Source organism: Octopus bimaculoides, chromosome 2, assembly GCF_001194135.2.
Source record: "Octopus bimaculoides isolate UCB-OBI-ISO-001 chromosome 2, ASM119413v2, whole genome shotgun sequence".
Classification (NCBI taxonomy): domain Eukaryota; kingdom Metazoa; phylum Mollusca; class Cephalopoda; order Octopoda; family Octopodidae; genus Octopus; species Octopus bimaculoides.
This window is the reverse complement of record NC_068982.1, coordinates 44,236,671-44,252,064: the sequence shown is the minus strand read 5'-3', so window position 1 is coordinate 44,252,064 and position 15,394 is coordinate 44,236,671. Positions and strand designations below refer to the sequence as shown.

At 35.8% G+C, this 15,394-nt stretch overlaps 1 protein-coding gene across 10 annotated transcripts in view; it reads left to right on the top strand.

Moving 5' to 3' along the window:
• Positions 1 to 271: 271 nt before the first annotated feature.
• LOC106869733 (zinc transporter ZIP11) overlaps positions 272 to 15,394 on the top strand; it is a 172,182-nt gene continuing 157,059 nt past the window's right edge. For 8 of the 10 annotated variants that reach the window (XM_052976865.1, XM_052976863.1, XM_052976845.1 and 5 more), the window contains exon 1: positions 272 to 733. In XM_052976865.1, coding sequence (XP_052832825.1) covers positions 626 to 733 — 108 coding nt within the window. In that variant the 5' untranslated portion in view covers positions 272 to 625. The remainder of the gene's footprint in view (positions 734 to 15,394) is intronic. The other 2 variants (XM_052976864.1, XM_052976843.1) reach the window with 1 other exon arrangement.

Genomic DNA, 15,394 nt, shown 5'->3' with positions numbered 1-15,394 from the left:
TTTCGAAATGCAAAATTACATTTCTTTTTTCTTCCTAAGTGCCACGAAATTGTTATTATTTGATAAGGTGATGACGTTGTACTTAATGATTACAGAATGAGATAGATCGATAGAAAGAAAAATAGAGTGGTACAAGAAGGGACAGAAAGAAAGAAAAAAGGTAGAAAGGAAAGAAAGGAAGAGAGTGAATAATTTCAACTCGATAGGTCACGGCTGGAAGTTCTTTCATTGGCTAGGACGGGTTTATTGGCAAACAACAAACTCAGCAAATTTCTTAAGTAACTGCAGAAGAGAACGAGTGCTTACGTGTAAGGGAGATAATTAAAAGTTCTTTATCTCACTCTTGTATGTAAGGAGACTCGAATAAAGGCGTTCTGTAAACTTTCTCCGTGACACCTCACCAACTCGTGTTGTTGTTATTGATGTTTGGCTTCTTCAGTCACAGGAACTAATAACACGACGACGGCTACGGTTTGCCAAGTTCCACGATGCCGACTTAAGCCAATATCTTTGGGACACACTTTAATATTTAGATATCTCTCACACAATATTCTTTTAACGTGTGAAAAGGAGAAAAAATATATATATTTAATAAAAAAACTTTTGGTTGTGAAAATCGAAAACCATGATAAAAGAATACAGCCCTCTTGTACAGGCACTGCTTGGGACTTTATTTACATGGGCCCTCACAGCAGTCGGATCGGCACTGGTGTTTGCTTTCAGCAGTGGGCAAGTAAGTTGATATTTCCGTAATAAAAAAAAAAGTGTGGGGGAGCGAGGGAGAATGAACAATTTCTTTCCTCCCCTTTTCTTCCAGTCGTAAATAATCACTTTGTTAGGAAACTAATTAATGGGTACAAAGTATTATGCACCTATTTATATTGTACACATATTTACATAAATACTTCTTCTTTGGTCTCCTACCTGCTTTTATCTTTCCATTGTTTTACTATGCTTCGTTACACATCATTAATCTGTGCCGGTAACTTGAGATTATTTTGTTTAGCCGTAGGTCAACTCTGATTGAACAGACTTATGACCAAAGAGGTTCCAACTCTGACCATCCTGCCTTTTTATTTCAGACATAATGTATCTAAGACTACATAATCCAATGTGTGTGTCTTTTCCTTTTTAAGACGATTGGGTGTAACTTGAAAGCTACGTGACTGCGTGACTGATCTTTTTTTTTTTTTTTTTTCTAACAGATAGATGTTCACGTAGACTCCCTCAGTGGTTAGTGGCTGGAGGAGTTGAAACTTAGATTCGAAACTCTAAACACATATAACCAGATATTTGGTAGGCTCTCTACCAACATTCGATCACTCCGTCATTCAGTTTAATATTTACAATTACATAGCGAGTGTACGACAATTAATATAGAAATACCTGTATTAAAAATTACTTTCTCTTTCCATTCATTATTTCTCGGTACTTTGTGTTATTATTGTTCCTGGTTAGCTTCCAGTTTTCGTTGCTACGCCTCATTAGACACGGTAAAGAAACAATAGGGTAAAAAAAAAACCTATATCGTTGAGTGATGTTCTTGTGTTTATTGTTGCTGTTTGGCTTTTATGGGCGATTGACAGTTTTCAACTGTTTATGGGTATGAAAAAATATTTTAAAAAGTATCTATATTAGATAGTGAGGTAAAAACAAAAGGACAGCTTTTAGCAAATGTATCATTTTAGCGCTTAAAAGGAAGGGAAAGAGTGTGTGTGTGTGTATATTTCTTAATGTATATTTAGGGAGTTAATTATTATGGCTCTAATGATTTAATGTGCTTTTTCTCCGGATATATGAACTATTGACAATATCTGTGTGTGTAGACAATTATGCGGATAAACAAATTAGATACATCAAATATATGAAATATAACAATTTGAGTATGAAATACAAAATATGTATACATGCAAGACTAGAGAAAGCAAAATGTGGAGACTTTCAGCTTATGAATTTTTAAGTATAAATATACAGATATTTATATTGATTTCAAATTTTGACACGAAGCCGGTAAGTTCAGGGCGTGGGTAAATCGATTACATCGACCCCAATGCTCGACTGGTACTTATTTTATCGACCTCGGAAGGATAAAAGAGACAGTCGACCTCAGCGGAATTTGAACTTAGAACGAGAAGACGGAAGAAACGCCGGTAAGCATTTTGCCCGGCTTGCTAATGATTCTGCCAGCTCGCTGCCTTAGATATTTATATTAATCGGTCCAGCTGACACAAGAATACAAACGACAGAGAAAATTAGTATTTAGATATCCTCTACCTCGCTATGTTTTGGATAGTCTTCAAAAGTAGCCGTGACAACAATAAAAATAAAACCCCTCTTGCATCTTAATGGACATGCGAGAAATAATAGTCAAATCCCCATTAAATCGCATTCTACCGCCTTGAAAAATAAGGGAAAGATACACTATGGGAGAGAAAGAGAGAGAGAGAGCTGTTCACAGTTTGAATGCTCTTGATCAGAGGTTTTTTTCAATCAGGGCCGACGTGGAATTTAAACAATTACTAAATTCAGTCGTCTGAATTTTCACTCTGAACAAACCGGTTGTACAATCATATGCGAGGATCTATAAATCGTTTTTAACAAGGAATTCTCAATGTAGCCATTTAACTGGCTATGAATAGCGACCAAATCTCCGTCAAATTACACCCTACCATCTTAAAAAGGCATGGCACGTTGGATAATACAACCCCAGATTTGGTCAGAATGCCTGACCAAAATACAGTATGGTCTTAACTAGAACGCCTTTGATCATAAGTTGACTTTATTTTTCACGCTCAGACTTCTTGAAGCCTGGAAAAACTATCTGTCTTGGCTATTCGTTAGTTGTCAGGACAATGTAGCTTTCAAAAATTCCATGCTTCTCAAATTTTCCCTTGTTTGCTCTTTTATTATCTGTCTGTTTTATTCTATGCACTGTGCATGTACTTTTCATTGCTTTCTTAACTGTCTTTCGTTGTTTGACTTACTACTGTTTTCTGTCCCCTCTTTTACTTTTTCCTAATGAGTTGTAGAACACCTGGGCACTGTATACAACAAACTAATTATTATTATTAAAAACATGTAAGTGGTGAGCTGGCGGAATTATTAGCATGCCAGGCAAAATACTTCAGCGGTATTTTGTCTGTCTTTACGTTCTAAGTTCAAATCTGCCATGGTCAACTTTGCCTTTCATCCTTTCGGGTTCAATGAAATAAGTACCAGCTGAGTGCTTGGGTCAATGTAATCAACTATCCCCCCCCCATCATCCCCAAATTTCAGGCCTTGTACCTATAGCAGAAAGGGTTACTAAACATCTAGAAGGCAGCAAGCTGGCAGAATTGTTAGCACACTGGGCAAAAAGCTTAGCACTATTTCGTCTGCCTTTAAGTTCTGAGGTCAAATCCTGCCGAGGATGACTTTGCCTTTCATCCTTTCAGGTTTGATAAAATAAGTACCAGTTGAGCACTGGGATCAATGTAATAGACTTAACCCCTCCCCTGAAATTGCTGGCTTTGTGCCAGAATTTGAAATCATTATTAACCCTTTAGCATTCATATTGTTGTGTCAAATGTAATACTTATTTATTCATGCTGTTTTGAATTAATCAAGCATTTATCTCATAACTTTTGAGATTTCAATGATGTGATTATTTATTTTTGGAATGACATTTTAGATAGGTACGAGAGGCCGAAACTGGCCAGTTTGAATATAAAAGAAGGTAGATTATTTTGGCTAAATATCTTCTTTTGCTCTTTCTTTTTTATTTTATTTGTTTCAGTCATTTGGTTGCGGCCATGCTGGTGCAACACCTTTAGCTGAGCAAATCAACCCCAGGACTTATATTTTGTAAGCCTTGTAATTATTCTATCGGTCTTTTTTGCTGGACCGCTAAGTTACTGGGACGTAAACACACCAGCATCGGTTGGCAAGTGATGTTGGGGGGACAAACATAGACACACAAACATATACACACACACACACATATATATATATATATATATATATATATATATATATATATATATACACACACGACAGGTTTCTTCCAGTATCCATCTACCAAATCCACTCACAAGGCTTTAGTCAGCTCCAAAGCTATAGTAGAAGACACTTGCCCAAGGTGCCATGCAGTGGGACTGAGATTAATTTATTGACCAGTTTCAATGCTAAACAGTTAAACAACATCAACTAAATTCAATTAATATCTAAATTTTAATAGTAGCAGCTTGAGCTGTTATGTTTGTATATAAAGTATATTTTGTAACTCAACCAGTTGTTCATAAGCCATTAAGAGTGGTGGTATTCATAAACAGTGAGGTACCAACTTGACATGGTAGATCACCCAGTATGGTGTTTTACTGTGACAGAGTAACTGAAGTACAGTAAATAAATCTCAATCAGTTTTGACTGTATTCACTTAATCAACTGAAGTACTGATAGAATATTAGACAATAAGCTAAAAAAAAGAAGACAACATGAGGACAACTTTTAATAAATGTATTTGTTTAACACTTAGAAGGAAGGGTAAGAGAGAGATTGTGCTTGTGCATCTGTGTGTGTAAATGGAATAAACAGGACAAGAGGAGTCAATGAGACAGAGTCACTGATGAGGTCACAGATGTGTGGCAACAGAACTTTGACAGATGTATAGACTAAAAATTATTTGAATAAAAACTGCTATGCTACAGAGATGTAAACAAACCAATATCAGTTGTCAAGCAGTGATAAATATATACATAGTATATATATGTATATATATATATATATGTATATATATATATATATATATATATATATATATATATATATATATATATATATATATATATATGTATGTATGTATGTATATATATATACAATACTGTGCAAAAGTTTTCGGCTACTTTAAACTATTGTAAATTTCTACTAATTGCCAACTTATAAGTCGATGTTTCGTACTGTATTTCTTACAGATGAAACATTAGCCTTGTTGGAGTCATTTCCATACCTAATCATTATATTTTGTAGTAGGGATTCTGAATGAGAGGGGAAGATGCAACATGACCACTAAAAATGATTGTGCAAAAGTTTTCGGCCACCTCACATAAACCGATCGAGATACAGTGAGAATTTGTCAGAAGTCCTCCAGGAAAGCGAACTGATCCATGTTACATAATGAAAACAGTGAATTCTGGGGTTAAGGGTCTGATGCTTTGCAGATACATAAAAAGTGATGGTTCAAGAAAGTTGGTTAAAATTGACAGTAACTTGAATCGTGCCAAATGCATCCAGTTGCTGAAGGACAATTTGATACCAGACTTGGATGTAGGTGAAATTTTTCAGCATGGCAGAGCTCTGTGCTACAGATCACATGCAACACAACAGAGTCTGACTAATGAAGGTGTTACCATATTGAAAGATTGGCCAGCTCAGAACCCTTACTTAAATATCATGGAGTAAATGTGGACAGAACTAAAAAGAAGAGTTCGTCAGAAGAATCCATGCAATCTTAAAGAGTTATGGGAGCTCAGCCACAGAGAATGGCATCTCATACCTGTGAAGATGGTGAAGGATTTGTACACATCTCTTCCCAGGTGCATTGAAGCAGTTATTCAAGCTAAGGGAAGCCACACGAAATATTAGCAATATACAATAACTTCTTGAAAGGAACATTATGTTATAAATTTTTATTATAGACATTTTTCTGTTTTAAAACAATGTATCTTGATTGGTTTATGTGAGGTAGCTGAAAACTTTTGCACGGCCATTTTTGGTGGTCGTTTCACATCTTCCCCTCTCATTCAGAACCCCTATTACAAAATATAATGATTAGGTATGGAAATAACTCCAACAGGGTCAATATTTCATCTGTAAAAAATACAATGTGAAACATTCACTTATAAGTTGGCAATTAATAAAAATTTACAATAGTTTAAAGTGGCTGAAGGCTTTTGCATGGTACTGTATATACAACAGGCCTCCACATAGTTTCTGCCTACCAAATTCGCTCATAAAGCATTGGTTGGCCCAAGGCTATATTAGTAGACATTTGCTCAAGGTGATGTGACTGAACCCAAAACCTCATGATTGCAAAGCAAGCTTTTTAGCCACACAGCCACACCTGCATCTAAAAATAGAAATTAAATAAAAATTCAAATTCGTTTCTATAATGTAATTTAAGTGGAGCATTTCATTTAGAATATCCTAACTGTAACATTATATTCCTAATGCTGATATGTTTCTATGAAGTAATCTTTGCTAATCTTTGGAATGAATATATTCAGTTTTATCTTTACTACTGCTGCTTCCAACACTATCACCACCATCACCATCACATGGTTAAGAAGTTTGCATCCACATCACATGGATTCAGGTTAACCCTGTAGCATTTAAACTGGTTATATCTGGCTAAAATATTCTATCTGCTTTATGTTCTAACCTGCCAGATCCAGCCTGTCACCCCTACCCTTTGATGTCATTATAAAATATACAATCACATCATCAAAATTTCAAAGCTACAAAATAATGCATGATTAATTAAAAACAATTTGAATGAAAAGTATTACATTTGACAGAATAATTTGAATGGTAGAGGTTTAAGTTTGCCTCCACACCACATGGTTAAGTTTGCACCCACACCACATGGTTAAGCTTGCATCCACACCACATGGGTTCAAGTTAAGTTCCACTGCATGGCATCTTGGGCAAGTGTCTTCTGGGCCATTCAAATCCTTGTCAGTAGATTTGGTTGACAAACTGATAGAAGCCAATCATGTATGTGTGTGCGTGTTTGTTCTTGTCTTGACATCACACTGTAGATGAGTGTCACTATCATATAAGCAATGTCCTTCCATTTCCAATCTTCTGCAAAAACATGTCTAGTCATGGGGAAATATTACAGTGCTTAGAAACAGGTGAGGATTGGTGACAGGAAAGGCATCTGTTGTGGAAAATCTGCCTCAACAAATTTCATCTCACCCATGTGTGTGTGTGTGTCTTTGTGTTTGTTGGTTTGTTGACATCCTTGTAACTTAATGGTTCAGCAGATCAGCCCAGTAGAGCTCATACCAGACTTAAAAATAAGTACTGGGGTTGCTTGTATGACTAAACCCCTCAAGGTGGCACCCTAGCATGGCTGCAGTACAATGACTGAAACAAGTGAGGAATAAAAGGTAAAAATACAAGCAAGCAAGCATGCATATACATACATACAAACAAAAATACCTTGTTGTTGATGTTGAAATCCCAATGAAGGAGACTTGAATCAAGATTAGAAACCAGCTCTTTCTCTATTGGCTAGAAATCTTGAAATAAAACTGAATAATCACATACACACACACACACACACACACATGCACATATACATACATACATACATATATATGTATGCCTTGATTAATTAAGGGTACAAATGTCTGTGGAATATTCAGCCACTGACAAGCCAATTTAATGTGCATGAAGTTGAGTTGATCACAAAACTGGAACCTCATCCTTGAAACTGCAAGCGATTCCTTTACTTTTACTTCATATGTGTTTGCTTGTATATATGTGTATGATATATGTTTTTGTGCATAAATCTATATTTCTCTGTTTGTCCGTCAATCAATCAATCAATCAATTAATCATATGTGTGTATGTTTGTATGTATGTGTATTGTCATTATCACCTTCATAGTTTTAATGTCCACTTTTCCATGCATGCATGAATTGGGAGTTCACTGTGGCAGATTTTCTATGGCAGGATGTGTTTCTTGATGCCAGCCCTCCCCTGTTTCGTTCCAGTTCACAAGTGGAATATTGCAAGCTTGTTCTCATAGCTATTGAATACTGAAACCAAGAGCATGAACAAGATCAATAATCATCTCATTTTAACCCTTTTGATACCAACCCACTTATTACTGCTCCTAGTTCTATGTTACAAACTTCTTGTTTTAATGTGATCTAAATTAAAACCTTCCACCAAAATAACATGTTAATTTTTGTTCCAAAATAACCAGCTTAACCCTCTGGCATTTAAAAAGGTTAAACTCAATCTAAATATATCTACCTCTTTTATGTTCACACTGGTCAGATCTGGCCTCTTACATCTACTCTATAATGTTATTTTAAAAACAAGCAATCACATCATCAAAATCTCAAAGCTATGAGATAATGCATGATTGATTCAAAGTAATATGAACAAATAAGCATTATCTATCTGACAGAGTAATCTGAATGCTAAAGAGTTAATAATGACTGAGTTATTTTACTAAATTCTGTATTATTTTCTAAAGTAATTGAAATAAAAGTGACATATTTCAACAGAAATATGATAACAAAAGACTTAAACAAGATAGCTCATTCCCTTTGTTTAAGAGTGCGGGTGAGATTTGACTATTTTAAACAAATCACAGTTAGAATAAGAATGGCAATATACATGTTTTGTTTGAGAACACATAAAAATGCTGAGATTTTCACTCCAGCTGTCTTTCATAGTGATTCACAAAAGAAGACACACTAGCTAATTGTTAGGACCCAGCTGTGAATTAGGATATTGCAAACCTTTCCTATGGTGTAACAAACAATAATGGACAGGTCACATTCTCAGACACAAGTTGTAAAATTCATAAGAGATTGTACTTCAGAGATTGAATCTATTTTTATATAACCAAGAGAACAAGTCAGTAAAATAATGAGGAGAATAAAGAAAATAGTTTTAACCCTTTTGATACAAACCTGTCTGAAATCATCCTGGTTCTATGGTACAAACTTCTTGTTTCAAAGTGATTGGAATTTAAACCTTCCTGCAAAATTTCATGCTAGTTTATGTTTTCCAAACACCAAATTAATAATGACAAACTTATTTTACTAAATTCTTCATTATTTTAAAAATTAATTAAAACAAAGCCAGTATGCTTCAACAAAAATATGGTAAAAAAAAAAGGTTAAAGCGACTGTACTTTAGTTAGATTGGTAGAAGAAGAAAAAAGAGATTCTATGACACTTTACCAAAAGCTTGCAGTAGTGTGAAGCTACTCTAATTTCTATGAATGATTAATGATAGATACACAAGCCTTAGAAATTACAGTCTAAAAGTCAAATGATTTAACATTTTTTATGTAATGATAAAAGTCAAATAAATTGTTATATTTGGGGATGGTCATCTTTGGCCAATTAAAAACATGCACTGTTTATTTGATCTCCACTTTAGCTTTGTTATTATCATTATTAGAGTTTTCTCATCACACATTCTGTGACTTCTTCAGTGACTCTCTGTACCAAATGTCTCCTCAATGAAAAAAATGACCATCCCTAAATATAATGGTTTCAAATTTTTCCACAAGGGCAGCCATTTGGGGAGAAGGGATGTGTGGATTACATCAACCCCAGTGATCAATTGGTATTTAACCCTTTTGTTACCAACCTGACTGAAACCGGCTCTGGCTCTGAGTACAAATGTCTTGTTTTCATAAGTTTCGAATTAAGATCTTCCACCAAACCTTAGTCACAATTTATGTTCCTAACACTAGCTGAATAATAACTAAGATATTTTACTAAATTATTTGTTATATTTCAAGTAATTGAAAGAAACACAGAGCATCTCAAAATAAATACAGTACTGAAAGGGTTAACTTATCAACTCTGAAAAGACGAATGGCAAAGTTGACCTCGGCAGAATTTGAACTCAGAAAGTAGCTGCTGACGAAATACCACTAAGCATTTAACCTGGTCTGCTAACGGTTCTGCCATCTTGCTGATTACTATCCCTAAATATAACATCTGTTTCAACACATGATTTCACATCAAGAATCTTGCGAAACAGATACATAACTATATCAAATGAATTATCTTGACATATTTTTTTATATATTCAGACACTGGGCCTCACTGAGGAAATGACAAGGGACCAGGAGATGTGGCAATCTGCTGTACATCAAGCTAAGTAAAACCGCTGTCTTCAACACATTCAGGCTTGTCCTTTCAGGTGCTGGTGCTGTGTTAATGCAACCATGCCAATGGCATGTAAAAAGCACCTAGCACATTCTGTTAAGTGGTTGGTGCTAGAAAGGGCATCCAGTCATAGAAACCATGCCTCAACAGACAGCTGGAGTCTGGACGGCTCCCTGCTAGTCAGCTCCATGTCAGACCAACCGACTCATGGAAAGCAGATGTAAAAGCATCCATTACATTCCTGGAATGGTTGGTGTTAGGAAGGGCATCCAGCCATAGAAAACCATGCCAAATCAGACTGGATCCTGGTGCAGCCTTCCAGCATGCCAGCCCAGTCAAACTGTCCAACCCATGCCAGCGTGGACAACAGATGTTAAATGATGATGATGATAATGTTGAAATAGTTGTGTATGACCATATTTTTATCTGAGTAAACCTATTCACACATACTCACATTTTGATACTCCTCACTTGTAGCTTGTTAAAATTATGTTACACCTCAAAGTGAGCTAAAGTTAAATTCAGTTAGTTTTCTATGACAAAGGTTAAAAAAAAATTCCATGCAAAACTTTGAAATATGTTTTCCCCAAAAGCGATTTTTAAAAATTAAAAGGAGTGGCTGTGTGGTAAGTAGCTTGCTTACCAACCACATGGTTCCGAGTTCAGTCCCACTGCATGGCATCTTGGGCAAGTGTCTTCTACTATAGTCTCAGGCCGACGAAAGCCTTGTGAGTGGATTTGGTAGACGGAAACTGAAAGAAGCCCGTCATATATATGTATATATATATATATGTGTTTGTGTGTCTGTGTTTGTCCCCCTAGCATTGCTTGACAACCGATGCTGGTGTGTTTATGTCCCCGTCACTAAGCGGTTCAGCAAAAGAGAACGATAGAATAAGTACTAGGCTTACAAAGAATAAGTCCTGGGGTCGATATGCTCGACTAAAGGCGGTGCTCCAGCATGGCCGCAGTCAAATGACTGAAACAAGTAAAAGAGTAAAGGGATAAAGATAGAAATCCTTCCCAAATTATATAGACTCAAAGGACCAGTTTTCATGGTGTATAGATTCCTCACCTGGGGAATATCTATCTTCTATCTATATATATATAAAAGAGAGATTGTCTGTTTGTTTGTTTGTCCAGCAAAATACAAGTAAATGGTTCAGGGGAAGCTATTATGCTATAGCCTAATTTGTCTCAACAAAAATCATGCAGTGATACAACATTAATTGTGCACAAACTTATGAAGAACTGCATTGAGGCAAATATTTTCACTGGTTGTGGTAAAAGTGACACCATCTTCTTTCCTTACATACCAGTTATACTATCTAATGTCCCATTCCAATTTTAGCTGTTAAAGTTTCCCAGCTTACTTTCTTTTTGCCATGAGCATTAATAAAACTCAGGGCCAAATACTAAAAGTTGCTGGGTTGTAACTTGAAGAACCATGCTCTTCACATGGTGAACTTTATGTAGGAGCATCACGTGTGGATGCAAAAGCAAATATTTTAGCTTATGCACCCTGAAATAAGACAAAAAAACATTGTTTATAAAGAAATAGTCACTCTTAATGCAACATGAACACTTCAATAACTTAACATATATGACATCGATCTTTTTTCTACTTCAATTATTACGTTTTCTCTTATAAAATACACACATACAGGAGGAATAAACCTAAATCTGTAGGGGTAGTCTCACCCTGGTTCAGATTCGAAACAGAATCTTTCAGTTCTCCTTGGCCAAACAGCCTATTCAAATGTCGGTAGAAACCATGACAAATGAGTGTCCTACTTGACCTGTGGCCATTTCAGTGCCATCGCACAGTCACCTGCATTCTGTAAAGCCATTTTTCTACCTTCATTCACATTGAAGCTGAATCTTTCAATTCTCCTTCAATTATTACATGTTTTTAAGTACCATGTTTTTCACATGGCCAACTTTATGTAGGAGCATCACATGTGGGACCAAAAGCAATTTTTTTGCTTTTGCACCCTGAAATAAAACAAAAAACATTATTTATAACGAAATATTCACTCTTAATGCAATATGAATAATTCAACAACTTAATTTGCCATTACTATCATTACATTCATGAATGACTAAATTACCTATTTAAATGAACTGTATTATATAATTGCCATTACTGTATTGATAAATGAAATAACACATACAACTCATTTATTATTGTCATATAATAAACAAACAGAAGTTCATGTATGAAATCCATCTTTTTTATACTTCAATTATTACATGTTTTTCTCTTATAAAATACGTGCATACATTTATGTGTGTATATTTTTGTCTGTATTTGTGTGTGTGTGTCCCCCCCCCCAACCATCACTTGACAACCGATGTTGGTGTGTTTACATCCTCGTAGCTTAGTGGTTCAGCAGAAGAGACCAGGCTTACAAAGTATAAGTCCAGGGGTCGATTTCTTCAACTAAAATGGCAGTGCTCCAGCATGGTCACAGTCAAATGACTGGAATAATTAAAAGAATAAAAGAATATATTGTTGCTACTATGTTAAACTGCTGTATGTCCAAATTTGGCCAGATGCGTTTTTTTTCAATATTTAATTTTGCTTGCAATAGCCAGTTCTTTTGGTCAAACTATCCTATCTTCAGCTTCTTCAGATGCCAAGATATGAAATATTGTCAAAGTGTAGTACAATGGTTTAGCATTTTTCAAATGTGTAGTAAGTCCCATGTATGACAGTTTTGCAAAACTATTCTATTCTACTCTTAGCACAAAGCCAGAAATTTTGGGGGAGGGGGCCACTTGATTAGAGCGATTCCAGTTTGCAACTGGTACTTAATTTATTAACTCCGAAAGGATGAAAAGCAAAGTCAACCTCGGCGGAATTTGAACTCAGAACGTAAAGACGGATGAAATACTGCTAAGCATTTTGCCCAGCGTGCTAACGTTTCTGCCAGCTTGCTGCCCTAGTTTTGCAAAAAACATATTCATTCTGAAAATATCATGCATGCATGTAGTTACGATTTTATGCACCCAACAAACTATTATTGTCTGTTACTAATGTAAAAAGAAATGGAATGGTGAAACTATGTTTTTTGTTTTCTGAAAAAAGCAACGTTTTGGACTTACGACACTTTTGCATAATAGCAGCAATATATTTGTATTTTTATAGTCATGCTTCTATCTTTTAATCTTTTGCTTTTTACTTGTTTCTGTCATTGGTCTGCTGCCATGCTGGGGCACTGCCTTGAAAGGTTTAGTCAAACAAATTGGTATCAGTAATTACTTTTTAAGTCTGGTACTTATTCTGTGGGTCTCTTTTGCTGAACTACTAAGTTATGGAGGATGTAAACAACCAACACTGGTTGTTAAGTGATGGTGGGTGACAAACAAACAAACACACACACAGACAATCTCTGACAGGCTTCTGCACAGCTTCCCTCTTTGAAATTCACTCATAAGGCATTAGTTGGCCTGGGGCTGTAGTAGAAGACACTTGCCCAAAGTGCTGTGCAATGGGACTGAAACTGAAACCACCTGGCTGCAAAGTGGGCTTCTTAATCACTTAACCACTCAACCATGCCTGCACCTATAAGCTTCTATACTTTTGTTCTTATGACCTATTTTTCCATACTGGGAAAATCGTTCTTATGACCTATTTTCCCATACTGGCATGGCTTGGATTAAAGGACACAAGATCACCTCCTCCAGTTCCCCCTTCCTTCTCAAAGGATCTTTGTCTTGCTAGTTACTTGGTCACCCTGCCAGAGAGAGAGAGAGAGAGAGAGAGATCTGTGTGTGTGTATATATATATATATATATATATATATATATATATGATTAAAAAATTCAAAAAGGGATAAAAATCTTTTACAAGAATTTTATCAAGAAGCCAGTGTGTAAAAAATTTCATAAGGGAAATTTCTATTCCCAAGAATATAATTATTCGTTTATATTTATATAAGGGGCATTATTCTATAGTAATGCCTCTTATATAAATATATATATATATTTATATTTATAAATATGTTAGGGATAAAAATCCAAATTTACAGGTAAAACTCAATTAAATTCAAATTTACAGGTAAAAACTCAAATATATATATATATATATATTTCTGTATCTTCATGCACTATGCTTATCTCTTCCTTCTCACACCTGCAGCCCAATACCTACCAAACCACTTCTCTTATTCAATTTCCTGTAACTTGAGGATATACTCTGATACACCTTCGCCACCATCCTGTTTCTCTTCCACCTGGGGGCAACCATGTATCTCCCTTTACATCAAGACACCTGTTCCTGACCCTCTATCATACTTTAATCTCTCATCATCTGGCATAAAGCCAAGTTCCTCGCTATTGCTCTCTGACTCACTTGAGGAGTCTTGTCTTACAAGTTATTTGATGACCTCACTAATGCCAGTATTGTGTGAAATGTATTTCTACCACTCTCTTTTGCTGAATCAGTAAGTTATGGGGATGTAAACAAACCAGTACCAGCTGTCACACACACACACACACATGTAGTAAGCCTCTTTCAGTTTCCATTTACTAAATCCATTCACAAGGCTTTGATGTGATTGAAGCTATTGTAGAAGACAGGAGCCCAAGGTGTCACAAAGTGAGACCAAACCGAAGATCACATGGTAAGGAAGCAAGCTTCTTATCCACACAACCACATCTCTTTTACTTGTTTCAGTCATTTGACTGTGGCCATGTTGGAGCACCACCTTTAGTCGAGCAAATTGACCCCAGGACTTATTCTTTTAGAAGCCCAGGACTTATTCTATCGGTCTCTTTTGCCGAACCGCTAAATTACGGGGGACATAAACACATCAGCATCGGTTGTCAAGCAATGCTAGGGGGACAAACACACACACACACACACACACACACACACACACACACATATACATATATATGACGGGCTTCTTTCAGTTTCCGTCTACCAAATCCACTCACAAGGCTTTGGTCAGCCCGAAGCTATAATAGAAGATACTTACCCAAGATGCCACGAAGTGGGACCGAACCCGGAACCATGTGGTTGGTAAGCAAGCTACTTACAACACAGCCACTCCTGATGATAATGATGATGATGATGATGAAACTGGATAGACAGTAAGTGCATGGAAGACTATCAGATGAACATAACCTGCAATTGAAAGAACTTAGTCCTGTCATACACAATGTCATGGTGATTCTGACTGACAGGTACATTTTGGGACAAGTCCATACACTTGTCTGTAAAATGCTTGGCCACATAATCTATAATTTACTGAGTGGGTAGTTTAATTGATTGAGCAATTGTAACACTAGTCATGGAAATTGACTCAGAATCCAGAGAATGTACATCTAGACCATCTATATACACGAATTTATACATGGATGTGTATGTGTCTGTATGTGAGTATATATGTATGTTTGTATCTCTGTGTGTATATGTGATGATGATGATGATATATATATATATATATATATATATATATATATATATATATATATATATA